Below are 27411 nucleotides of genomic sequence, written 5' to 3'. Positions count from 1 at the left end.
TCCCCTCCCCTCAGCCGCGCTCGCTCGAGCCCGCAGGCCACGCCGCTGGGGGGAGCTAAGGCGACGCCCGCCCTGAGGGCGGAGGTGTCGGCCGTGCCCCCCGCCCGCCGTCCCGAAGCCCCCGCCTTCTCCCTCTCCTCCTCCACCTCCTCCTCCTGCTCCCCCTCCCTTCACCACCCCTCTGGCCTCCCGCCCGGCTCTTCGCCCCGCCCAGGGCTTGCAGGGAAAGGAAACCGAAAGTGCGCGGCAACGGGCGGGGTCGCCGACCTTCCCCGGCCAAGAGCCCCAGCACCAGCCGGCGGCGGAGAGAGGACGCGCCGGAGCCAGGTGAGTGGCCACGGCCCGGCCCCGCACCTGCTCCTGCCCCGCCGCGACCCCTGCCCGAGCCGCGTGCGCCGCCCCGCCACTGCCCGCGCTCCTGCCTGTGCACAGAGCCCCGGCGCTCCCTTCACCCCCTCGGAGCCCCTGGCCCTTCTCCCCAGCGCCCCTTTCATCCCCTCAGCCCCCGGCGTTCCTTTCACCCCCCTCGGAGCCCCAGTACTCTCTTTAGCGTCCCCCATCCCCTCGGCTCGCCCAGCGCCTCTGTCACGGCTTCTGCCCATCCCGGCGCCCCGGTCACCCGCTTCTGCCCCCGGCCTCACCATCTCGGTCTCCCGTCCCTCACCCCTGTCTCTGCCCTCCCCTGCTGCTACAACCACCCCTCGTCTCTCTCTGGCCTCGCCTCCTAGCACCTCCTTCGTGCCCATCTTCCACACAACATCCTCAGCACCCCAGGTGCTGCCCCATCCCTACTCGGGTGCCCCCCAGATGAACTCCGCCCCACCCTCTTCTTTCCGAGGCCCCCATACCCCTCCTGTTCTCCCCCAAGTCCCCCGCCTCAGCCTGGGGATGGATGCACCGCAACAGCCTGGCTCTGCTCTCCCTTGACCCCGTAATACGTCCCTCAGCAACGGGTGTGCTCCCGAGCGCCCCTGCCTCCTCCAGGACCCTGAAGACCCCCGCCCCCAACCCAGCTCTTCTGACCTCTTGCCTCCGCCTCTGTCATCCCACCCTGGGAATTACCGTTCTCCTCTAGTCCCGACCCCCGTGCCAGCTTGACCATCGCTGATTTTCTTCTTCCTGCCCTTTAGGCCTTGATCCCCCCCAAAAAACCACTTTAGTCTGTTTTCATCACAGCATTTCCTGTTCCCATCTACTCCTCCTTTCCTTCTTGCCTTTTCTTTCTAACATTTCTTTTTTTTTTTTCTTCCATTTCTTGTATCCCAGGAAATTTCTAGGTTTCTATTTTAGTATCTTTCAACCAGAGGAAGAAGGAATTTTACCCTCAGAGAATTTTTTAAAACCCCAAACTCTAAATATTGAACCTGGGCCATGAGAGCTGGGTTTGATAACATGAAGGAAGAGACTCACCAGAAATATTCCCAAAGGGAAGAAAAGGGACTCCTTTTTCTGATGAGGATAAAAGCTACCCCTCATATAATGCCAAATCTATTCACAGTTTCCAAGTATGAATATTTTAAAACTCAGTGAAGACAGTTTAAAAAATCCCTTTGCTGAGGACTCTGAGTCACCTACTTTTTCTCTAGCCCTAGGCCACATGATGTTTATGAGTTGGATTGAGAAGTTCCCTTAAAGGGGCTTCCTCTTCCTCTTATAGGACGAATGTCAAAAATCATCAGGATAGAAGAGAGAGGAAAAAGAAAGAATTGGTGATTTCTAGCTGGTCCAGAGAAAACAGCACCTCGCAGATGCCAAGCCTCCCAGTTATTGAAACATGTAATTTCTTTCTCTTGATTCAGTAGAGTGGAGGGCTTAATCATTTGGCTCCGTTCCAAAGAGGAGGAGACGTGATAGCTGCTCACTAATTATTTATAAACTATAGAATACTGCAAGCTATAGAGTACTATGTAATATAAATGCCAGATAGAGTGGTGAGTACATGGTTTGGGGTTAACAAAAATGCATTCCTTTTTGCCCTGACAACAGTATTTGTCTGCTTTATAAGAGAGGAAAATGAAACCTAGCAACCGATTAAGTACCTTGACTAAAGGCATAAACCGAACAGTAGTTTTTAATGAGAATTGGTGACATTCCCTCTTCCCCAAGAAAGTGCAAGGGTAATGGGAAGGGGAATTTCACCCTCGGGGAAAATCACCCAAAATTGTGAATTGAATGTTTTGTGTCACAATTGGAGATTCACAGAGTTGAGCACTTGTGCTCTTGATTAAAATCTGCATTTAACTCTTAGTTAACAGATTGTTAAAATTTTAACAGAGGCAGAAAGGACTGGCTTGATGGTGTTTGGGTTTTTGCTGCTAGATGCTGTGTTTCAAGGGCACTGATAACTCTGAACCTGTGCAGTTTTCCAGGTAACTGAAAGTAACGTGAACACGGAGAAATTCAGGTGACTCAGACATGGAGGAAAGAAGACCTCGTCTGGAGGCCAGACCCAGGAATTCCCATACCAATCACAGAGGTAAGCAAGGTTTTCTACCTAATGAGAAGGAAATTCTAGTAATACGGGAAGCAAATTAGGTTTTGTGTGAATGAGCAGGCCCACCTCATATTGCCTGCATCTCTCAAGTAGAGAATTCCTTAGCTATAGTATGAATGACTCTGAAAAACAAACAGCCCTCCACTTTCCCTAAGAGAGCTGATGAATGGGTGTAGTTACTTTTGCAAAAATAGTAATAAGGTTTCAGAAATGGAAATAACTCTTGGTGTAGAACAGCACTAGTCTTCCAATAGAAACATAATATAAACCAAAAACATAATTTTTTTATTTAGTAACATCATTTTAAAAAGTAAAAAGACGTGGATGCCTTTTTCGGCCTCTACCTGTCTACACCCAGATGCTCAAAAATAAAAAGTAAAAAGAAACATGTTATTTTTTAATTTACGACTAATTTAAAAAAATTCAATACTTTCATAATGTCTTATTTAACATAGTATAACCAAAATATCATTTTATTATAATAATTGAATTTATTTCATTATCATAATACTTTAATAATTTTAATAATATTTTTATTTCTCCCAAATACTCAAGTATTATCATTTTAAGATATTATCAACATAAAAAATTGTAATGGGTTATTTAACTTTCTTTGGTATTAGTCTTCAAAATCCCATGTGTGTTTTATACATCTTAATTCAAACTAGCCACGTTTCACGTGCTTAATAGACACATGTGGCTAGTGGCTATTGGAAAGTACAGGTCTCGAGTCTAGGTATCAAAGCAAAGTTAGTTCCAAGAGCATCACTTGACTAAAGGAATTGTTCTTCATGCTCAGAACTTGCTAAAACAAAACAACCAAATGCTTTCCTGTTTTCCTTAAGTTTGCAACATGTCTTCTGAGTTTTAGCTATGGAACAAATGAGGAAGAACTGTGGGATTTTATTTTATGAGCTATGTGAATGTTGAAAGAATGGGAAACAATACAATTTTCCATTATTTGAAAATATAAAGTCTTCTAATCAGATCAAAATATTAAAAGTAGGACTTCTGATATTTTAGGAGTTTGAAACGTAAATGTGAAAGTAACAATTATAAAAATTTAGAGTTCAGTTGTACAGCATTTATAGTTTACAAAATATTCCTTTATGTTGTCACATTAAAATTTCTGTACAAAGTACAAAACAAAAAAAATGTACATAAATGGATTTAGCATCTGACGTCATGAAATGGGTATGATCATCTCAAATATAATGTGCATGTGAAGCTTTCATAACATTCTAAATCATCAAATCATTGTATACAGTTTTACTTGTTTTTAAAATCTCCACATCATTCTTCTAAGTTGGGTCAGCAGAATCGGTTTTAGCAAAAAGGAAAGTGAAAAAACTGAACTTCAGATATGTTGGGCAAAGTCATTTATGAAATGGTTGGCAGATCAGGGAAGATGAGTTTGGCTTCATCCACAGAGTGGTGTTAGCTTTCCTGTGTGTACTGGGTGTGTTCTCTTCACCACCCACCTCCCACCTCCCACACCCACTTCCTGTTTGAGGGTTGGTAATTGGTAAGTACTGTTTGGATGAACTCCTGTTCCAGAAAGGAAGAAAGCTTGAGTTTCATTTTTCTGTTTCCTGAAACCAAACTTAAGTTTCGTTTTCCAATTTCCTTCAGTCTATTAATTCGCTCAAAAACATCTTGGTAAAGGAAGTCTTACCTTTCTCTTTCCAATTCAGACTGCATTTGCTGATGCTGGGCAAAGTTTAGGTAGTATTTCCCTTCGTGATTTTGTTCCACTTGATGTCTCTGTTGCCTGTTATAATTGTTTAGTGGTAGAACCAGTGGCTCCCTTAGAATCAATAGGGTATTCCCAATAAAAAATTATTGTTACTGCTACTGGTAATAACTAACATTTGCTGAGAGCTTTTTATGTGTCAAGTACTATACTAAGCATTTTGTAAACATGTCATCTTTACAAAAACCCAGGAACTGAAACTTAGAGAAATTATACAGCGTGTCCAAGGTTATACAGTGAGAAAGTGACCAAGCCAAGATTTGAACCAGGTCTGTTTGGCCCTGGAACTCATGTTCTGACTATTGTTTGGTATTGGCAAGAGATTACAAGCAAAGAGCTAATCTTTTCAACCCTCTGATACTTAAGTCCCAGATTGTGAGGATTAAATGAAATACTATGTATTCATTCTCTAACTTGTATCAGGCCCTGAATAAATGTTCATTCCTTTTCTCTTTTGCATCCTTTGGAAAAAGTGCTTTCATAATCTATACAGCAACAATAATTATCTTTCATTTATTATACAACTTGGTAGGAATTTTTCTTTCCAAATAAAACCTGAGTTCCTTACTTGTTTTGGAAAAGTAGAGCATGTTCATTGCTATCCAACAGGGTTTCCTTGCCCCTTGACTCCTGTGCTTACCCAGTATTCCATTTGTGTTTAGGGCCTGTGGTTGGAGAATTACCACCAAGAGCTAGAAATCAGGCCAATAACCCACCAGCCAATGCTCTCAGAGGAGGAGCCAACCATCCCGGAAGGCATCCTAGGACCAACAACCATCCTGCTCTTTATCGGCAAAGAGAAGAAAGATTTAGGGCCATGGGCAGGAACCCACATCAGGGAAGGAGGAACCAGGAGGGACATGACAGTGACGAAGCTAGAGGCCAAAGATATGATCAGGAGAATGATACCAGGCGGAGAAATGGCAACCAGGAGGATAGGAACCACAGACCACCATGGTCCAATGAAAACTTTCAGCAATGGCGGACCCCCCACCAGAAGCCTGCAGAACAGTCACAGCAGGTGAAGAAACTGGGCTACAAGTTTCTAGAAAGTCTTCTGCAGAAAGACCCCTCTGAGGTGGTCATCACACTTGCCACAAGTTTAGGGCTGAAAGAGCTCCTGTCTCACTCTTCCATGAAACCCAACTTCCTTGAACTCATCTGCCAGGTTCTTCGGAAGGCTTGCAGTTCCAAAATGGACCGGCAGAGCGTTCTCCATGTACTGGGCATATTGAAGAACTCCAAATTCCTCAAAGTCTGCCTGCCAGCTTATGTGGTAGGAATGATCACTGAACCCATCTTCGACATTCGAAACCAGTATCCAGAACACATAAGCAACATCATCTCTCTCCTGCAGGACCTCGTAAGTGTCTTCCCCGCCAGCTCTGTGCAGGAAACTTCCATGCTCATTTCCCTCCTGCCAGCTTCTCTTAATGCTTTGAGAGCCTCTGGCGTTGACATAGAAGAGGAGACAGAGAAGAACCTGGAAAAGGTGCAGACCATCATTGAACATCTACAGGAAAAGAGGCGAGAGGGCACTTTGAGAGTGGATACCTATACCCTAGTGCAGCCTGAGGCAGAAAACCATGTTGAGAGCTACCGGACCATGCCCATTTACCCTACCTACAATGAAGTGCACTTGGATGAGAGGCCTTTCCTTCGCCCCAACATCATTTCTGGAAAATATGACAGCACTGCTATCTATTTGGATACCCACTTTCGACTCCTGCGAGAAGATTTTGTCAGACCCCTACGGGAAGGCATTTTGGAACTTCTCCAAAGCTTTGAAGACCAACACCTGAGGAAGAGAAAGTTTGATGACATCCGAATCTACTTTGATACCAGGATTATCACCCCCATGTGTTCATCATCAGGCATTGTCTACAAGGTGCAGTTTGACACAAAACCACTGAAGTTTGTTCGCTGGCAGAATTCCAAGCGATTGCTGTATGGGTCCTTGGTGTGCATGTCTAAGGACAACTTTGAGACATTTCTTTTTGCCACTGTGTCTAACCGGGAGCAGGAAGATCTCTGCCGAGGAATTGTCCAGCTCTGCTTCAATGAACAGAGCCAACAGCTGCTAACAGAGGTCCAGCCCTCTGACTCTTTCCTCATGGTGGAGACAACCGCATACTTCGAGGCCTACAGGCATGTCCTGGAAGGACTCCAGGAGATCCAGGAGGAAGACGTCCCCTTTCAGAGGAACATTGTAGAGTGTGACTCTCATGTGGAGGAGCCAAGGTATTTGTTAAGGGGGGGCAGATATGATTTTACCCCCTTAATAGAGAATCCCTCAGCCACTGGGGAATCTCTGAGGAATCCTGAGGGCTTGAGACGTTCTGGGATTAATGTCTTAGACCCTAGCCAGTGGCCCTCAAAAGAAGCCCTGAAGCTGGATGACTCCCAGATGGAAGCCTTGCAGTTTGCTCTCACAAGGGAACTGGCAATTATTCAAGGACCTCCCGGAACAGGTAAGACAGAAAATTTTTCAGAGCCCATGACATCTGCCCTATGAGATAGGCAAAGGAGGTTTGACCTGAGGTTTCTAGAATGTCTCATTTAGAAACATTTCCCTGAAATGGGCATAAAAGTTGTTTATAAAGTAGCTGCTTATAGTGATTTTCCAGTGGGGACCCATGGGCATGCATAGTAGTAAACCAAAATCACAAGATTAGAAAAGACTGCTAGAGGTCAAATTTAGGGAGATGCATTATCTGTGCTTCATCAAAGGATATACTAAATTTGTTGAATTTCATATTATTTTCAATTAAATAGTATCAAATATATAATAGCAATATGTGCTAAGCACTGTTTACCTGCTTTATGTATGTTAACTCATTGTATCCTCATAACAACCCTGTGAAGTAGAAAGTAGAAACCATTATTAATACTATCTTATTGATACTAGGCTGAGTGAGGTGACTCACACCTGTAATTCTAATACTTTGGAAGGCTGAGGCAGGAGGATTGCTTGAGCCCAGAAGTTTGAGGTCAGCCTGAGCAATGTAGCGAGACCCCGTTTCCACAAAAAAATTTTAAAAATTAGCCAGGCGTGGTGGTACACACCTGTAGTCCCAGCTACTACTACGGAGGCTGAGGCAGGAGGATCACTTGAGCCCAGGGGTTGAGGTTGTAGTGAGCTATGATGACCCCACTGTACTCTAGCCCAGGTGACAGAGCAAGACCCTGTCTCAAAAAAAAACTTTATGTAACAGAATAGAAAAGTTCTTTCTGATAAGAAACACCCATACCATGGAAAAATATGCATGATTTAAAGTGATGTTTTGAGGGCTTTAAAGGGAATGATGGGAATGTACCAGTTTATACTCCCACCAAGAATGAATTAGTGTTCCTATTTCCTTACATCCCTTCCAGCATTGTTGTATGGTATTAGTCTTTTTAGTTTTTGCTGATCTGAGAGGTTAAAATTTTTGGTTCATTATTAATTTTATGTTTTAATAAATAGTGTTACAGCTCTTTTAGAATTTGTCTAGTAGGTTTTCTGGTCCTCACAGGAAGACCCCCCCTCAACCAAAAAAAAAATTTTTTTTTAATAAATTAAATAATGGTTCATGTTTGTTTGTTTGTTTTCAGACAGAGTCTCACTCTGTTGCCTGGGCTAAAGTGCCATGGTGTCAGCCTAGCTCACAGTAACCTGAAACTCTTGGGCTCAAGCAATCCTTCTTCCTCAGCCTCCTGAGTAGCTGGGACTGCAGGCATGCACCACCATGCCCGGCTAATTTGTTCTATATATTTTTAGTTGTCTAGCTAATTTCTTTCTATTTTTAGTAGAGACAGGGTCTCGCTTTTGCTTGGGCTGGTCTTGAACTCCTGAGCTCAAACAATTCTCCTGCCTTGGCCTCCCGGAGTGCTAGGATTATAGGGGTGAGTGACCGCACCCCCGCCCATTTTTTCAAAAGGTCCTTATCTCCCTCCTCCCACCATCCTAGTTAGTTCCCTTCCCCAAAGCAAACAATGTTATCATATTCCTGTGTGTCCCTCCAGAGATATTCTCTGAATATTCAAGCAAATGCATACTTACATTTATTACTTCTGCTTTCTTTAAACCTGCTGTGCTCTAAACACGATTCTGCACGTTGCTTTGCTCCCGTATAAAATATCTCGGAGATCCTTTCATATTAGTACATACATTGTTTTACTCTTGTTTCTGACTGCATAATACTCCATTCTAGGGTAGATCACAGTCTATTTAACCAATTCTCTGTGGGAATATTTACTGTTACAATTAGTAGTTTATTGAATAGCCTTTTGTGTGTGAGTCATTTCACACACAAACAATATATCCAAGAGAGAAATTCCTAATTGGGTCAAGGAGATATACATTTGCAATTTTAATAGATATTGCCACATTGTCCCCTGGCAGTGTGTATCACAGTGGTTACTTTGTATTTGTTGAATTAAAAATGAGATTAGACATCCTTTCTTGTGTTTAGTAGCTATTTATATTTTTGCTCCTATCATATTCTTTGCCTGTATTTCTGGTGAATTGCTTCTTGTTATTGATTTGTAGGAGTTTTTTGTATATTCAAATACACATATTACAAATAATTTCCAGTAATGTTATCACTTGAATTAGGACTCTTTAGTTCCAAGTTTAATAATCATTTCATAGTATTGTAAGATGCACACTCCTACCTGTGAGTATGGGTGAAAGTAGTAAAGGGGATCATTTTGGGGTGGAAATTCCAAAAAGTATTTACTGTAAGGGGAAGGAAGCAATGGGAGGGGATAGAGTAAATAGTGAATTAAAAAGATTTCTTGGCCGGGTCCGGTTGCTCACGCCTGTAATCCCAGCACTCTGGGAGGCCAAGGCAGGAGAATCGTTTGAGCTCAGGAGTTCGAGACAAGCCCAAGCAAGAGCGAAACCCTGTCTCTACTAAAAATAGAAAGAAATTAGCTAGACAGAAAAATATATAGAAAAACTTAGCCGGGCATGGTGGCACATGCCTGTAGTCCTAGCTACTCGGGAGGCTGAGGCAGAAGGATTGCTTAAGCCCGGGAGTTTGAGGTTGCTATGAGCTAGGCTGACACCACAGCACTCTAGCCCAGGCAACAGATCGAGACTCTGTCTCAAAAAAAAAAAGATTTCTCTTTCCTACTGAGATCCTTATCTCATCCAGTCCTCCAAACTAGAAACCTAGGAGTTATTCTTTTCTGCTCACTCCCCACTCCCCATCCCTGCCAAATTATTACCAGGTTCCAATCAATTTTATCTCTGAAACTTCTCCCCAGTCTACCTGTTTATCTGCTCTCCATTGCTGGAGATAGGCCTTGATCTTCACTCACCTCGAAGATGGCAGGAGTCTCCCAACCAGTCCCCTCCATTCCCTCTTGCCCACTCTTGCTTAATTGTCACTTCCCCAGGGAAGCCTCTCCCATTGACTAGGCCAGAATCATAGTTATATGTTTTCTTGGTCCATATATTTCTCATTTATCACATTTATGATTTTATATTTGTTTGTGTGATTAATTATCTTTCTGCTCTACAAGTCTGTAAGGTCCAGGAGGGGAGCATAAAGAACTATGTCTGTTGTATCTCTTGCACCTATCCCAGTGTCTGACACCTGGCAGGCACTCAATAAATATTACTTGAAGAAAAAAAAAAAAAAAGGAAGAAATTATTACTTATCATGCTCTACTGAAATCTGATTTTCTTGTATCACTACCTCACTTAACTTTGGGTTTTTTGAGGACAGTGGTTACTGTACTCAGCCTGACATAATGTTAGAATTTAGCAGTTTGTAGCCTAATTAATTAATTAATGGCCAGTTACTAAAGAACTGATAATTCTAACTCCAATGTTGATTTCTAAGAGTTTTCGCCTCCCATCACAAAGGCAAGTCCACCATGGCATACGAAAAGCATTTCTAAAGAATTTGCCATGTAAGATTGGAAAAAACTTATGTGTCATCAGTAGATTAGTAGGGAAGTGACTGAAAAATACCTACAGCTGTAAAAAAAAAAAAGAAAAAAAAAATGAGTGGGGTGGGGATTTTCTTTCGTGTACAGATAGAGAACTACCTCCGAAATACATTAAGTGAAAAAAGCAAAGCAAGATGTAGAACAGGGAAAATAGTCTGCTACTATTTGTATCTCAAAAAGAAAAGAGGAAGGCTAGAAAAAGAATATTTATTTGTATTTGTTTATGTATACATAGAAAGACTCTATCTGGGAAGTTATACAAGAAACTGGTATCACTGGTTGCTTCTAGCCAGAGGAACTGGGTGGCTAGGGGGCAGATGTGCGAGGAGGACTTTTCACAATATGCCCATTTGTGTTTCTTGTGTCTTAAAGCATCTCAGTGTATTTCCTTTAACATTTTTTTTAAATGATTTTGCTCTAAGTAATTAATTACTCCTTTTAGAAAGTTTCTAAATTTTTTTAACTCCTTTTTTCTTATTTTCTAGGCAAAACCTATGTGGGTTTAAAAATTGTTCAGGCCCTCCTAACCAACGAGTCTGTTTGGCAAATTAGCCCCCAGAAGTTCCCCATCTTGGTTGTGTGTTATACGAATCACGCTTTGGACCAGTTTCTAGAAGGTAATGTCTGTAGGCAAAATTGTTCTCTAGCAATATGTTTATAGTTGAACCATTGGCAACTATAGTAACTTTCTACTGGTCTTTGAATAAAGTCCACATCCTCATCATGATCTACAAGGCTGTGTGTAATCTGTCCCAGCCAGACTCTGAACTACATCTCTTATTTCTTACTTTGTTCTCCCTAATTACAGCAACACTGATTATCTTCAGTCCTTGAATTCCTCTAGCTTCTCTCTTGGCTCATGCTGTTCCCTGCCTGGAATGTACTTGTTTCCCTCTCCCTTTCTCTTCATCTTGAGCTCATCCAGCCTGGCCGGCTCCAACTCATTCTTCCAGTCTCACCTTAAATGTCTCTTCTTCAGGTGGACTTTCTCTATTGCTCCAAAGAAAGTTAAGTCTCCTTTTGTGGTTTTTCTTTTTTTATAGTCTGTTTTATGTGTCTCTACTCTAGATGATACACACCGTAAGGGCTGGTCCTTTTCTTACTGTATTCACAGATCCTGGCACATACTAGACACTCTGAATACTAATTACATTAGTGAATAAATAAATACGTGCTTTTCATTTTGCTTAAAATAATTATTTTCCATTCTTCTACACCCCCTTTCACCTAGATCTTCTTTATTCTTAGAGTCTCAGTTTAAATATTAGATCCTCAAGAACAGATCCCCACCCCACACTACCCAGATTAGGTAAGGTCCCCTGCTATCCACTGATGGCATCGTGTACTTACAGTACTTACTACACTTATCACTGTTGTAATAAGTTGTTTAATGAGTATCTTGTCTGCTAGACTATAAGACATGGGAACAAATCAGGAACCGAGTCTGTGTTTTTACTGCTATATCTTCAGAACTTGGCACGTCCCTGGAACATAAGCAATTGGTATATCTGCTGAGTGAAGAATGCTTAACATTACACTTACTTTGTGCTGGGCCCTAGCTAAGAGATGTAAAGATATTCTTTCCTTTATCCAGACTGTAGCCCTATAAGGAAGATATTGCTGTCTCCAAATCACAGAGAAACTAAGACTCACGTAACTTGCCCCAGGTTACACAGCAGTAAGTGGTAGAGCCAAGATTTGGGTCCCCTATTGTGTGATTCCAAAGCCAGTGCTCTTAAGCACTGCGCTTTACTGCTCTGCAGGTCACATCTTCTCTGTGGCCTTCTCGTTCATTAATGGGATACATTTCCTGTAAGCACAAGTTTGTTCCCTAAGGGACCAGCTGAGACAAGATCCCAAACGCACATGGCTTTCACCTGAGAGAACTCAGCATAGCTCCTCTCAACCCTACCATACTCCACTTTACTCCGCAGGCATCTACAAGTGTCAGAAGACGAGCATCGTGCGGGTGGGTGGCAGGAGCAACAGCGAAGTCCTAAAGCAGTTCACCCTGAGGGAGCTGAGGAACAAGCGGGAGTTCCGCCGCAACCTCCCCATGCACCTCCGAAGGGCCTACATGAGTGTGAGTCCCAGCTCTGGAATATCTCAAAGGGACCTAAACAAGATAGCAGTGACTTTCTGGGTAGGCAGCCCAGTGTAGATATGGAGGCTCCTCAAAGCTCTGAAGGACGCAGGATCCTTTCAGCATTTCATTCTGCTGGTCCCTTGGTGTGACCTTTGCCATAATAATCCAAGCTGGAAAAAAGACAAAGAAGGGCACAGTGCCCCTCCTCACCCCTGCCAGGACCTTAAGGCTCCTTCCCCCAAACCACCCTCAGCACTTCTACTTGTAGCCCATTGTCAGGGAAATGTACCCAACCAAAAATCTGAGTTCTAATTACTAAGGAAAAGAGAGAAGCCGGGCGTGGTAGTGCATGTCTGTAGTTCCAGCTATTCAGGAGGCTGAGGCGGGAGGATCGCTTGAGCCCAGGAGTCTGAGGCTGCAGTGAGCTATGATTATGCAATTGTACTCCAACCTGAGCAAAAGAGCAAGACCCTGATTTTTAAAAAAAAAAAAAAGAGAACAGATACTATGAGGCTTGAAGTCTCTGCCACAGTATCCTTGGCCTATTTTTCTGTTGTACATATTGAGCATCCAAAATCCAAAATGCTCTAAAACCTAAAACTTCTTGAGTACCAGCATGGTGTTCAAAAGAAAGGCTTATTGGAGCATTTCAGATTTTGGATTTTCAGACTTGGAATTCTCACCCAGCAAGTATAAATGCAAATATTCCAAAATCAAAAAAATCCAAAATCTGAAACACTTCTGGTCTCAAGCATTTTGGATAAGGGATACTCAACCTGTATTGTTTCCTTTTCTTACTGATTGGTAGAAGTCTTTTTAGACATTTTGAGTACTAATCTTTTGGTTTCAAGACCACAATAATGTGCCTTGGGAAATTGCTTTGTTGACTGATCTATTTATTTATTCTCCGTTCTCACTGTTCCTGTCTTAGCTTTGTTTTCCCACAAGGCAGGGTCTGAGTTTGGGGGATAACGGCATTTCCTCATCATTTCTTCCCCTCTATTTTTGGCAGATTGTGACACAGATGAAGGAGTCAGAGCAAGATCTTCATGAAGGGGCCCGGACCTTGGAGTGTACCATGCGCGGAGTCCTGCGAGAACAGTTCCTGGAGAAGTACATCTCCCCCCAGCATTGGGAAAGCCTCATGAATGGACCGATACAGGTAGGGGTCATCCTGGGGGACATAAATTATCTCCCTTGCCTCAGGACTAGGAGGGAGCCTCCAGCAGAAACAGTCATCCAAAGCTTTAGTTGTTTAGTAAACTGAGGGTGCTACAATGTGAAAAGTTCCCTTTCGTGATGAGAGGAAGCTGAGTGTACTGAAACAAGACTCTGGAATTAGATGGCAGGGTTTGAGTCCTGGCGTTGCTCTGGGCAAGTTACCTTATTTCTCTGTGCCTGCTTCCTCTTTATTAAAGTGGAGATAATAAGAAATAAGTGGAACCATATGCAATTGCCAGTATTTATAAATTTACTTGCAAAAATGGTAATTTCTTATAAATTAGCTTAATTCTTATAGGATTATTTGTATAAATAAGCTAATATTTGTAAATCTCTTGATTTAATCAGTGTGCTATTAGTAAGTGAAATAAACAAAATTTATAACCAGAGGCAACCTAGCACATATAGAGAGCTTGGGAGCTGGGCATTGTGGCTGTAGCCTATAGTCCCAGCTACTCAGGAGGCTGAGGTGGGAGGATCACTTGAGGCCAGGAGTTGGATCACCTGAGGGATATAGCGACACCCCCATCTCAAAAAAAAAGAAAAAGAGGTTGGGAGTTGGACCTCAGTCATGCAGACTGTGTGACTTGGGCCAGTGTGATCCCCAGCAGTCAGATAAGGATAATAATAATGTCTGCCTTCAAAGGATATTGTAAGAAGTAACTGAGACAATCTCTGTAAAGTGGCTGGCCAGGAACCCCGTGAAATGGTAGCTCTGTTATCATTGGGTTGGTGATTTCCAGGGTTACAAACCCAAAAGCTTAGAGAGGTCAGTCAGGTCCTATAAATAAGTGAAGCAGCCTAGATGTGAAACATTAGGAAGTAGAAAGGAGTATGGCAAACTGGAAGAGAGGTGGCAGCAACCCAGCTCCAGCCATCTGTTGCCATTCACTAATGGAATGGCTCATTGTTGCCATAGCTCCTGATTTTGTCAAGAGAGGCTAGAAACTTAATAATTTTTGAAATTCTATCAAGTCTTGTTAAATGTTCCAGTTGCCCAAGGATGCCAGTTTGCAACCTCTGAATTTTTGATTCTTTAAAGAGACCCTGCCTTCACATTGGTTGTCATAGAATCCTCATGAATGGTAATTCTTCCTTCCTCAGGATAGTGAATGGGTTTCCTCCCAGCGTTGGAAGCATTCCATGATGTTGGAGTGGCTGGGTCTTGGTGTTGGTTCTTTTACCCAAAATGTTCCTCCAGCAGGACCTGAGAATACAGGTAAGAAGTGCATGTCTTCCTAGAATCACATCTTAAGGTAGAATATGGTAAAGACCAGAACAGCAGGACTTAAGCTTAATGCCCAGAATACATAAAGAGCTGTGAATCAACCAGAGAAAGACAAATAGCTTAATACAAGGAAAACAGAGAAAAGACTTTTAACAGGCACATCACAAAATAGGAAATCCTATTGTTTAGTAGACATATGAAAAGCGCTCATTAGAAACTAGGGGAATTAAAACCACAATGAGGCCGGGTGCGGTGGCTCACGCCTGTAATCCTAGCACTCTGGGAGGCCAAGGTGGGTGGATCGTTTGAGCTCAGGAGTTCAAGACCAGCCTGAGCAAGAGCGAGACCCTGTCTCTACTAAAAATAGAAAGAAATTATATGGACAACTAAAAATATATATAGAAAAAATTAGCCGTGCATGGTGGCACATGCCTGTAGTCCCAGCTACTCGGGAGGCTGAGGCAGGAGGATTGCTTGAGCCCAGGAGTTTGAGGTTGCTGTGAGCGAGGCTGACGCCACAGCACTCTAGCCTGGGCAACAGAGTGAGACTCTGTCTCAAAAAAAAAAAACAAACAAAAAAACCCCACCAAAACCCCACAATGAGATACTATTACATGCCCACCAGATTGACAAAAACTTTAAAATTTAATATAATCCCATGTTGATGAGAATGTAGAGCAATGGGAACTCTGATACATTTCTAGTGGTGATATTTAAATTGGTACAACCACTTTATGATAGCAGGAAAATAGAAATCAAATGTCCATCAGCATTGATCCATCTACAATGGATGGATCAATTTCAATCTACTCAGATAATGAAATACTGTACAACAGTGAAAAAGAATGAATCACAGCATATAGAGCAACATATATGAATCTCAAAAACATGCTGAATGAAGAAGGCAAGTTACAGAAAAATATGTACACTAGACAATATGTTATTTAGAGATATGTAGTACGTATGTGGTAACATTATTTTCTTTTAAAAGGGGGAATGAGTAATATAAAATTCAGATTGAAAGGGCCCACAAAGGACTTCAAAAAATTTAGTAATTTTTCTTCTTTCTTTTTTTTTTGAGACAGAGCCTTGCTCTGTCACCCTGGGTAGAGTGTAGCAGTGCCATCATCATAGCTCACTGCAACCTCCAACTCCTGGGCTCAAGCAATCGTCCTGCCTCAGCTTCCCAAGTACTCAGGACTACAGGCATGCGCCACGATGCCCGGCTGATTTTTCTATTTTTAGTAGAGATGAGGTCTTGCACTTGCTCAGGCTGGTCGTGAAGTCCTGAGCTCAAGCAATCCTCCCGCCTCGGCCTCCAAGAGTGCTAGAAATACAGGCATGAGCCACCACACCCAGCCTAGTTTTAATTCTTGAATTGAGTAGAAGGTACCTGGATATTTATTTTACGTATTTTTTTTTATCCTTTAAATTGTATATTCTCCTTTGTGTATTTGATACAAGTAAAACTTTTCTTTAAAAGACATACATTCATATGATTTTTTCAATGTAACATATACAACAAAAAGTATTTAAGGAAACTAAATCTTCCTTCTCCTCTTATTCCTCCCAGTTTTCTTTCCCAGAAGTAACTACTTAACCCTTGGGAATGTCTTTATGCATCTGAGCTCTTATAGGTGCCCTCTTCCATCCCTTAGCTTCAAGAGTCTCCATCTCTGTCCTGCCTGTTTTCCTTTCTTAGCCCAGGCAGAAGGGGAGGAGGAGGAAGACGGAGAGGAGGAGGCTTCACTGATAGAGATCGCAGAGGAGGCCGACCTGATTCAAGCAGACCGGGTGATTGAGGAGGAAGAGGTGGTGAGGCCGAGGCGTCGGAAGAAGGAAGAGAATGGGGCAGACCAGGAGTTGGCTAAAATGCTTCTGGCCTTGAGGCTAGACCACTATGGCCCCGGGACAGAAGCTGGACAGGAGCAAGCTGAAGGAGAGTGGAAGGTAAATTCACTTCCTTGGGGCCCCTGAAAGCCCCAATAGAATGGGAAACTGGAGTTCAGTTATTATTGCCAGGTGGTTGTGGGTTAGACTCTGTTGAAAGAGGTCTGAGAGTGTTCTGACCACTTCAGTTTCCCCCCACTTCTAATACAGTATGTTCACTTTCTTCTCACAATTAGCTAATATACCCATATTACAACCCACCCTCCAGTATAAGATGGGTCTGATTCCCTAGGGTATAAAAACTACAGCTCTTCAGAGGGGCCCTGGCAAGAAATGTCAACTTACAAAGGCAGGAAGCAGGTAGCCAACTGCTTCTCTAGAACTTTTAGAAGAATGTAACACATATGAGTAGGGTCAAACATTTAACGGTCTCAGCGCTTTGTGCCTTCTAGGGGTGTTATCTTCTCTACTTCAGATAAGTCTGTGAATGTACATTAAGATTTTAGAGGATTAAAGTAAAACAATGAAGCAAACCCTCCAGACTGGACAGAATACTCATCCTTCATTCACCCTGGAATTTGACACTAAACCCAGTTGTCCTCACAATTTACCGTGCCATGTGTTACTATGATGATAGAGGACTAGATACTCAAAATAACAATTTGTAAACCTCACTGACAATTTAGCAACTTTCAAGGGCAACTTTGGATACAGTTTTCACCTGACTGCTGGCTTTGCACCTGATCTAGTTCAGTTCAGCATCACCACATGTGGTGGGCAGAGTCATGATCTCAATCGCTGGAAGCATGGACTGGACATCCCTCTGCCATGTGGCATCAGGAGGGGTGCGTTTGTTTGGTTTTGAAGGAGGGGAAAGTCTTTAATGTGGTGAAATCTGTCTCATATACCAACCCTTCTAAAGGTTCATGGCCTCAGACTCAGTGACAGAGCCAGGAGAGAGCATTTCTCATAAATAGTGCCTTTCACTCTGGCACTGTTGAAGGTACTGTGTTGAATGATGGCATTAGGACCACCGTAGCAGGCCCTGTGGCAAGTCCTGTGCTTAGCATCAGTTGTTAGACACTGGTAGTACAGCATTCAACAGGGGAGACCCACCCTGACTACTTTCATGACACATACATTTTAGGAATGAGAAACAGACTATGGTCAAAAGATGTTTAATGATAACTAGCACCAGCACTATTGTGCTTTCCATGTATTTACACCTTCAGTAAAGCCAACAATCCTATGCAGAGGTACTGTTACTATTCCCATTTATAGAAGGGGATGCTGAGGAACACAGAGGTTAAGTAACTTGCTCTAGATCCCACAATCTAAAGAGGTAGTGTGTGGCTCTGAACCCCGGCAAACTGGCTCCAGAGCCCTTGTGTAACCACTCTGCGATGGAATAGCTGTTGGGACAGTGAGACACTTGAAGTTCATCAGGCATGGCAGCCTCTTTTCTTATGTGCTGTGGCCCCCACCTTGGGCATAGAACTAGGCCTGCCTCTGCTTTGATGGCACCTTGCCTGCTATTGATGTCTGCAGATCCAGCGCAAGCAGAAAAAAAAAATGAAGAATAAAGTAAAGGATGAGCTTCGTAAACTGAACGCCATGACCAAGGCTGAGGCTGATGAGATCCAGGACGTCTGGCAGCTGGACCTCAATTCTCGCTGGCAGCTTTATAGGTACTGTGCCCCATGCCTAGCCAGCCCAGCCAGCCCCTGTAATTTCCGCAGGAGTTCCTTTTCTGTTCTCAGAACACCCCCTCCCCACTTCCCACACCTTTAGTAATGTTAACTGGTTGAGCACCACCACCGAGCTGAGTGCCAGGGATGCAGCCATGGTTACAAAAGACACTTGCTTTACCTTCATGGTGCTTAAGAGTCATCCAAAGAGATAAATGAGTCACATAATTCCACAAATAAAAAGCTACAAATGGGCATAAACACTAAGAAAGAAAAGAGCAGAGAGTACTAAGAATATTATGTGGGCTCTAAGCTACTCTGTTACCCAGGAAAGTAGCCTTGGAGGCATCATGTGAAGGGTGAGCAGGTATCCTCAAGGCCAGTGGAAACGGGGAGCAGATGGGGGTTGAGGGGACCACATAGTTAAAGGCCGAGATGGGAGGGAGCCTGGCTGTCTGAGAAACTGAAAGAAGGCAGCCAGCTCAGCTGTGGCGCAAAGAGAGGTGGCCCGTGAGGTCAGAGGAGAGGGGAGCAGGGGCCAGACGGGGCAGGGCCTCACATGGCTGGGGTGAGGAGCATGGATTTTACCTGAAGAGCAGCAGGAAGCCATTGGAAGGTTTTGCAGCAGAGTAGTGACATTATCTGTTTTACTTGTGAAACGTACTCTGTGGAGAATTAGGCAAGGGGAGGGGACTCAGACAGGGATGGTACAGGAAAAAATTAATGAGAAATTCTTCCTGAAGCTTTTGAAGTCTTATTCTTTTCCCAATAGTTAACCTTTGCTCTTTATCCCATCCCCTTCCTTAGCTCCTGACTACTTTGCATATCTGTTTGTTGGGCATTTTGGACTTTTGAGTCTCTGTCCATCTGGGTCTCTCCCTTCTCCTTCCCCACCGTTACTGTGACCTGTAAGCTCCTCAGGGGTTCAGGCTTGAACTTCATACACTGGGCATACTGAAGGGGGTTCCTCCACCTCTCAAAGAGCACATGGCTTCCTTTCCCTGGTTCTTCCCATTCTCCAGGCTGTGGCTACAGATGTACCAGGCCGATACCCGCCGGAAAATCCTCAACTATGAACACCAGTACCGCACATCAGCAGAGAGACTGGCTGAGCTGAGACTCCAGGAAGACCTACACATCCTTAAAGATGCCCAGGTTGTAGGAATGACAACCACAGGTAAGAGAGTGCGGGGAAATGTACTTGTTCCAACCAAGTTCACTGTGGTGCCAAGATTCTGATACATTATCTAGGACAGTAAAGAGAAGCATCTTTAGTAGGTTAGAGGAAAATACCATGAAAAGCTATTGAAAGCAATCCATATGTTGGAAACTCTTGGTGAAATTCACACACTTGGCTTTCCTGAGTTTGAAACTCCAACAATGACCCATGTGGGTATGATTCTCTAGAGACCACCTAGCACTCATTCTCTCACTTGATGGCCACCACAGCCCTGGATGAATATGAGGACTCAGTTGTCACTGACCCAGGTTCAGCAAAGGTACAAAAGGGGACTCCCAGCCAAGCGTGGTGGCTCACGCCTGTAATCCTAGCACTCTGGGAGGCCAAGGCGGGCGGATTGTTTGAGCTCAGGAGTTCGAGACCAGCCTGAGCAAGAGCAAGACCCTGTCTCTACTAAAAATAGAAAGAAATTATGTGGACAGCTAAAAAATAGATATATAGAAAAATTAGCCAGGCATAGTGGTGCATGCCTGTAGTCCTAGCTACTCGGGAGGCTGAGGCAGGAGGATCTCTTGAGCCCAGGGGTTTGAGGTTGCTGTGAGCTAGGCTGACGCCACGGCACTCTAGCCCAGGCAACAGAGTGAGACTCTGTCTCAAAAAAAAGGGGAGGAAGAGGGGCTCACGGAGAACCAGTGGCCCTGTGGGTCCTGTGCCTCGGCTCAGAGGAGCCTCCCTCTTCTTTTCTGACTTGAGGTGCTGCCAAATACCGCCAGATCCTACAGAAGGTGGAGCCTCGGATTGTCATAGTGGAAGAAGCTGCCGAAGTCCTTGAAGCTCACACCATTGCCACGTTGAGCAAAGCTTGCCAGCACCTCATTCTGATTGGGGACCACCAACAGGTAAATCAGGAGCCCTGGGAAGAGGGGCTGGCTTTAGGGGGTGGGATCAGAAAAAAGACCCTCGCCTCTCTTCTTCAGTAGTCCTCAAGCTTGTTAGTGGCTTTTTATGATTCTTTTCCCTCGACTCCCATGTTCAATCTAAGAAGAGGTGCTGTTAGATTTGGAGTGTATTTTAGAGATAGCATCATCTATTTCACCCATTCCCTCTGCTATTTTCCTAGTCACTGTAGCTTCTTAAGTGGACTGTTACAACAGCATGCGCCCCAGTCTCCCTGCTTCCATTTTCGCTGCCCTCTGATCCACTCTCCATAAAGGAGCCAAAGTGAATTGTAAAAAAAAAAAAAAAACAGGTAGATCAGATCATGTCACTTCCCAGCTTAAAACTCTCCAGTGGTTTCCCGTTGCACTTAATATAAAAATCAAGCTGCTTTACAGTGGCCTACAAAGGCTGATGTGATCAGATTTCAGCCTGTTTCTCTGACTTCATCTCATTTGTTCACGGTGTTCCCACCCGCTCAGGACTGGCTTGTCCAACAACTGAATAACTGGCAACTTCCCCCATACTGGTATCTACTCAGTTGTCACTGTTCAGAGAGTCCTAGCTAAAAAACAAAACCCAACTTCAGACACTCTGTCGCATCCCCCTTAATTCTATTAATCCTTAACTCCTGTCACTATTAATCCTTAAGCTGGCAGCACCTAGAATAGTGCTTGGCATTTAGAAGGCACTTCAGAAACATTTGCTGCATGGATGGATGGACAGATGGTTGGATGGATGGATGGATGGATGGTTAAAATACGTTTCAATAGAGAATCCTCAGCCATGTTTCTCCTCTTAGCTGCGCCCCAGTGCCAACGTATATGATCTGGCCAAGAACTTCAACCTTGAGGTGTCCCTTTTTGAACGGCTAGTGAAAGTGAACATTCCCTTTGTCCGGCTGAATTACCAGGTGAGAAGCTGGGCCTCTGTTATTTCCAAATCCCCAGGAAAAGGCTCCTGGGAACCTGTCAATTGCCAGCAAAAGAGGTCTCATAAAAATAAAACTGGTTTACTCATGAAATGATTGTCACACTTACTGTTTTCTGTTTTAAAATACCATAGTATTTTGTTGAGTTTTTGTTGAAGCTGTTTACATTATGCTGTTTCTCCCAATTATTCTTTTCAAATGTGACTGCCCTAGATTTTCTACCAGCAACCTAGTCTTTAGAGAAATTGTCCATTTGTCCTCTGCTCATGTTTCTAAAGACATACATGTGTTGTTTCAGCACCGCATGCGCCCTGAAATTGCCCGCCTCTTGACCCCCCACATTTACCAGGATCTGGAGAATCATCCTTCTGTTCTTAAGTATGAGACAATTAAGGTGAGTTTGTCCTACCTGATTTTTCTTTGATAGTGTCAGCAGCCTAGAAGGCTGTATTTTCCTCAAGATGAAAAAAGGCTTTCAGAAGGGAATAGAGGCTGGGTGTGGTGGCTCACGCCTGTAATCCTAGCACTCTGGGAGGCCAAGGCGGGTGGATCGTTTGAGCTCAGGAGTTCGAGACCAGCTTGAGCAAGAGCGAGACCCCGTCTCTATTAAAAAGAAAATTAGCTGGACAGCTAAACATATATATAGAAAAAAAAAAATTAGTCGGGCATGGTGGCGCATGCCTGTAGTCCCAGCTACTCGGGAGGCTGAGGCAGGAGGATCGCTTGAGCCCAGGAGTTTGAGGTTGCTGTGAGCTAGGCTGACGCCACGGCACTCTAGCCCAGGCAACAGAGTAAGATTCTGTCTCAAAAGAAAAAGAAAAAAAAAAAAAAAAGAAAGGAATAGAGCCAGCTTTTTAAAAAGGTGGTTATTGGGAAGAGGAGTAGTATAGAGATTGAGACATACAGACCTGGGTTTCTGAATCCCAGCTCTGCCACTTAGTAGCTGTGTAACCTTTAGAAGTTATATAAGAATTCTGAGTGTCGGCCGGGCGCGGTGGCTCACGCCTGTAATCCTAGCACTCTGGGAGGCCGAGGTGGGCGGATCGTTTGAGCTCAGGAGTTCGAGACCAGCCTGAGCAACAGCGAGACCCCATCTCTACTAAAAATAGAAAGAAATTATATGGACAGCTAAAAATATATATAGAAAAAATTAGCCGGGCATGGTGGCACATGCCTGTAATCCCAGCTACTCGGGAGGCTGAGACAGGAGGATCCCTTGAGCTCAGGAGTTTGAGGTTGCTGTGAGCTAGGCTGACGCCACGGCACTCACTCTAGCCTGGGCAACAAAGTGAAACTCTGTCTCAAAAAAAAAAAAAAAAAAAAAAAAGAATTCTGAGTGTCAAGGTCTTCTGAACCATGAGAATAATGCCTCCTGCCCCACCGCATGACTTCTTGAAGGAGGTAATGTATATAAAGCAGTCAGTACAGTGCTCACTGCTCAATGAGTTAGCTGCTATGCCATCAACTTCAGTCATGATAGCAGCTGCTTGTTCCCTTGACTATAATGTTTGAATTGTAGACGGCTTTTTTAAATATTAATGTTATTAACAAGTATCTTAAAAACTAAAATAGACATAAATTCTTTATCCATTTCATAATTTTCCATGGCCTCAAAATAAAGCACATGGTGACTAACTTCAGAATTAAAGATAGTGATGTGGAGGGTACAGAAAAACCTTCCAAGCTGTCTCTGGAGCAGTGGCCGATGCATGTGAAGAAAGCAAGAAAAAACAAGTGCCATGAGTGAACCTTCTAACATGCCAGTTCTTTTCCTTTTCAGGGGGTGTCTTCCAACCTTTTCTTTGTAGAACACAACTTTCCTGAACAGGAAATCCAAGAAGGCAAAAGCCATCAGAACCAACACGAGGCTCGCTTTGTGGTGGAGCTATGCAAATATTTCCTGTGCCAGGAATACCTGCCTTCCCAGATCACCATCCTTACCACCTACACCGGGCAGCTCTTCTGCCTGCGCAAACTCATGCCTGCCAAGACATTTGCTGGCATAAAGGTCCATGTCGTGGACAAATACCAAGGGGAAGAGAATGACATCATCCTCCTCTCGCTAGTGCGGAGCAACCAGGAAGGCAAGGTGGGTTTTCTCCAGATATCCAACCGTATCTGTGTGGCCTTGTCCCGAGCCAAGAAGGGGATGTACTGCATCGGGAACATGCAGATGCTGGCCAAGGTGCCCTTGTGGAGCAAGATCATCCACACGCTTAGGGAGAATAATCAAATAGGCCACACACTCCGGCTCTGCTGCCAGAACCACCCTGATACCCACACCTTAGTATCCAAAGCTTCTGATTTCCAAAAAGTGCCTGAAGGAGGCTGCAGCCTGCCCTGTGAGTTCCGGCTGGGTTGTGGGCACGTCTGTACCCGTGCCTGCCACCCTTATGACTCTTCACACAAGGAGTTTCAGTGCATGAAACCATGCCAGAAGATCATCTGCCAGGATGGGCACCGGTGCCCTCTTGTTTGCTTCCAGGAGTGTCAGCCTTGTCAGGTGAAGGTGCCCAAAACCATTCCTCAGTGTGGCCATAAACAAATGGTCCCTTGTTCCATGCCAGCATCAGACTTCTGCTGCCAAGAGCCTTGCCCCAAGGTTCTGAGATGTGGGCACAATTGCAGCCACCCATGTGGTGAGGATTGTGTGCGATTGTGTTCAAGAATGGTCACCGTGAAACTCAAGTGTGGGCATAGGCAGCAGGTGAAATGTGGTAATGTGGAAGACCTAGCATATGGCTTGCCAGTCAATTGCACTACCAAATGTGGCGCCATCTTGGACTGCGGACATCCTTGCCCAGGTTCCTGCAACAGCTGCTTCGAAGGGCGCTTCCATGAGCGCTGTCAGCAACCCTGCAAGCGCCTGCTCATCTGCTCACACAAGTGCCAGGAGCCATGTATCGGCGAGTGCCCACCCTGCCAGCGGACCTGTCAGAACCGCTGTGTCCACAGCCAATGCAAGAAGAAGTGTGGGGAGCTGTGCAGCCCCTGCGTGGAACCCTGTGTCTGGCGCTGCCAGCACTACCAGTGCACCAAACTCTGCTTTGAGCCCTGCAACCGACCCCCATGCTATGTGCCTTGTACTAAGCTGCTGGCTTGCGGCCACCCCTGCATTGGTCTTTGTGGGGAGCCATGCCCCAAGAAATGCCGTGTCTGCCACGTGGATGAGGTCACCCAAATCTTCTTTGGCTCTGAGGATGAACCTGATGCCCGCTTCGTGCAGCTGGAAGACTGCAGCCACATCTTCGAGGTGCAAGCCCTAGACCGCTACATGAATGAGCAGGATGACGAAATCGCCATCAAGTTGAAAGTCTGTCCTATCTGCCAGGTGCCTATCCGCAAAAACCTGAGGTATGGAACCAGCATAAAACAGCGGCTGGAAGAGATTGAAATCATCAAGGAAAAGATCCAGGGCTCAGCAGGGGAAATCACAACCAGCCAGGAGCAGCTTAAGGCCCTGCTGGAGAGGAAGAGTCTCCTCCACCAGCTGCTTCCTAAAGACTTCCTAATGCTACAGGAGAAGCTGGCCCAGAAAAATCTGTCAGTGAAGGACCTGGGCCTGGTTGAGAATTATATCAGCTTCTATGATCACCTGGCCAACCTGTTGGAGGCCCTGAAAAAGGTGCATGTCTTAGAACAAGAAAAAGTGAGGACTCGACTAGACCAAGTCCACGTGTGGCTGGCCAAGAAGCGCTTGAGCTTCAGCAGCCAGGAACTGAGTGACCTCCAAAGTGAAATCCAGAGACTCACATACCTGGTGAACCTCCTCACCCGCTGCAAGATGGTACAGGGGAAGGTAACAGGTAGCCTAGCAGTAGAGGTCTCTTGTATCCGGAATATCCTTGAGAAAACATGTAAATTCACCCAAGAGGATGAACAGCTTGTGCAGAAAAAGATGGAAGCTCTGAAAGCCACCCTTCCGTGCTCTGGCCTGGGCATCTCAGAGGAAGAGCGAGTGCAGATTGTCAAGGCCATGGGTTATCCTCGTGGTCACTGGTTCAAGTGCCCCAATGGCCATATCTATGTGATTAGCGATTGCGGGGGAGCCATGGAGAGGGGAACATGTCCTGACTGTAAGGAGGTGATCGGCGGCTCACATCATACTCTGGAAAGAAGCAACCAGCTTGCTTCTGAGATGGATGGAGCCCAGCACGCTGCCTGGTCTGAAACAGCCAACAACCTGATGAATTTTGAGGAGATCCGGAGGATGATGTAGGAAGATGCTGCACAGTGCTGCCTTTTGCCCCAGCCACCATATGCCTGGGGTCGGCTCCCTCATGAAGGAACCGGTTTGTTTTTTATTATTGTCCTTTAGTATTAGCATCTATTTAAGGATCCACTTTTAGGGCTTGCCCACATGTTTCTAGATTTACCCCTGCGCTAGAATAAGCACTTTACCTCCAGAACTGAGAGCAAAGTTACCAGATCTCACCTTTTTCTCTTCTGCAAGTTAGTGGACAGATGCCCTGAAACATGTTTGGGGTTTCCACCTGGGGCCACCTAGTGTTATCTCTGGGTCCTTACTTGGTCAGGTATTCTGCAGTGTCCCCCAGGCAGAGCGTGAGCTTAGTGAAGCTGACTGATTCTAATCCCCAGGCCCTAACTTGCAGGCTAACTCTCATTCTAACAGAGGCCCAGAGGAGTTACTCATGAACTGCTTATCCCTTCAAGGAGCACAAAAATCCCTCCTGCCCTCCTCAGGCACCCTCTCTCCAGGAGACATGTAATAAGACAAAGACTTCACCAACTCACCCTGACCCAGTTACATACTCACTGAAAGAGGGGAAAGTGGGACTGCCCACATCTGGGAGCTTATGCAGCAGGCCCAGGCTAACTAAGGAGTGACCCCTGTACCCTTTCCTATGACTTGCACTTTGGGATGGTGGAGGTTTCTTTATCTGCCATAGAAGAGGTTCCATAGCAGTGCTGGTCCCCTGGGCCCTGAATGGAGCTGAACTCGCATTCAGTACCAGCAGCACCTATCCCAAGTGTGATCCTTCATCCCAACACCCTCTCTCGCAGCTTTCGCCTGGGCAGGTTTAGCATGCCAGCAGCTTCTGCAGGCCCCAGACCCAAGCCAGAAGCCAGCCCCAGGGGTGCTGCCTGCGTGCGCGTTCCCTCGGTCCAGTGTTCCTTAGAGCAGACACTTAGGTATCTCAGGTCCTTTCTAATGGCAAGAAAAAAGTCCCTTTCCTATGTATGCCATTTTTCCTTTTTTGTCTTTACTATGCACTTTAGCCTATAAAGCCAATTAATAAAAATGATGATTGAGAAAATCATGATCCATGTCTGTCCTCAACTTTTAGAAGCTGAGGCAGCTGAAGACAGCAAGGACAAGGACAGCAGGTGCTACCTACAATGAGACCATTCTTTGTTTTTGTGGCATGGTTTTTTATTTATTTAGCTGGTAAGTCAATTTCTACCTGTGGTAAAAAAATTTTTTTCGACTTATACAAAAGGGTATAGTTGATGTTTCCTTCCCCAGAGGCAACCCTGTTAACTTCGTGAGTCCTCCCAGAGATAATCTATGCATATGCAATGTATACCCCTTAAAAAAAATACACAGGCTGGGTGCAGTGGCTCATGCTGGTAGTTCTGGCACTTTGGGGGCCGAGGAAGGAAGATCACTGGAGCCCAGGAGTTTGAGATCAACGTGAGTAACATAGCCAGATCCTGTCTCTACAAAATATTAATATAAAAAAATTAGCTGGCTGTGGTGATGTGTACCTGTAGTCCCAGCCACTCAGGAGGCTGAGGCAGGAGGATCCCTTGAGCCTGAGTTTTAGGTTGCAGCGAGCTATGATCATGCCACTGCACTCTAGCCTGGGCAACAGGGTGAAAGTACACAGTTCTGCACTTGGCTTTTTTAGCCTAATGGCCTACTTTCTATAAAGTGCATAAAGACATTAACTCTGAACTGCACTCTATTGTGCAGTTGTGCCATTATTTTCTGAATTGGACTCTGTGTTGGTGACTGTTAGATGCAACCTGAATGAATAGCTTTGTTTTGTTTTTTTAAATTTCAGAATATTATGGGGGTACAAATGTTTAGTTTACA

General features: G+C 44.6%; 1 protein-coding gene and 1 non-coding gene across 2 annotated transcripts; both read left to right on the top strand.

Moving 5' to 3' along the window:
- The first annotated feature begins 273 nt into the window (after positions 1-273).
- Positions 274-27363, top strand: ZNFX1 (zinc finger NFX1-type containing 1). The gene is made up of 14 exons (XM_069495390.1): positions 274-327; positions 2362-2476; positions 4910-6718; positions 10676-10807; positions 12125-12273; positions 13289-13438; positions 14602-14716; positions 16428-16675; positions 18164-18303; positions 19326-19480; positions 20237-20382; positions 21222-21332; positions 21649-21744; positions 23131-27363. The coding sequence occupies exons 2-14, from the start codon at positions 2416-2418 to the stop codon at positions 25567-25569; spliced, it is 5751 nt and encodes a 1916-aa protein (XP_069351491.1). The 5' UTR covers positions 274-327; positions 2362-2415; the 3' UTR covers positions 25570-27363.
- LOC138401300 (U7 small nuclear RNA) lies at positions 7711-7772 on the top strand. Its single transcript, XR_011236460.1, has one exon. It is a non-coding gene; the product is annotated as a U7 small nuclear RNA (small nuclear RNA).
- Positions 27364-27411: the final 48 nt, after the last annotated feature.

Source organism: Eulemur rufifrons, chromosome 20, assembly GCF_041146395.1.
Source record: "Eulemur rufifrons isolate Redbay chromosome 20, OSU_ERuf_1, whole genome shotgun sequence".
In the NCBI taxonomy this organism is placed as follows: domain Eukaryota; kingdom Metazoa; phylum Chordata; class Mammalia; order Primates; family Lemuridae; genus Eulemur; species Eulemur rufifrons.
Note: the sequence above shows the minus strand (reverse complement) of the source record. Positions and strands in the feature narration are given on the sequence as shown.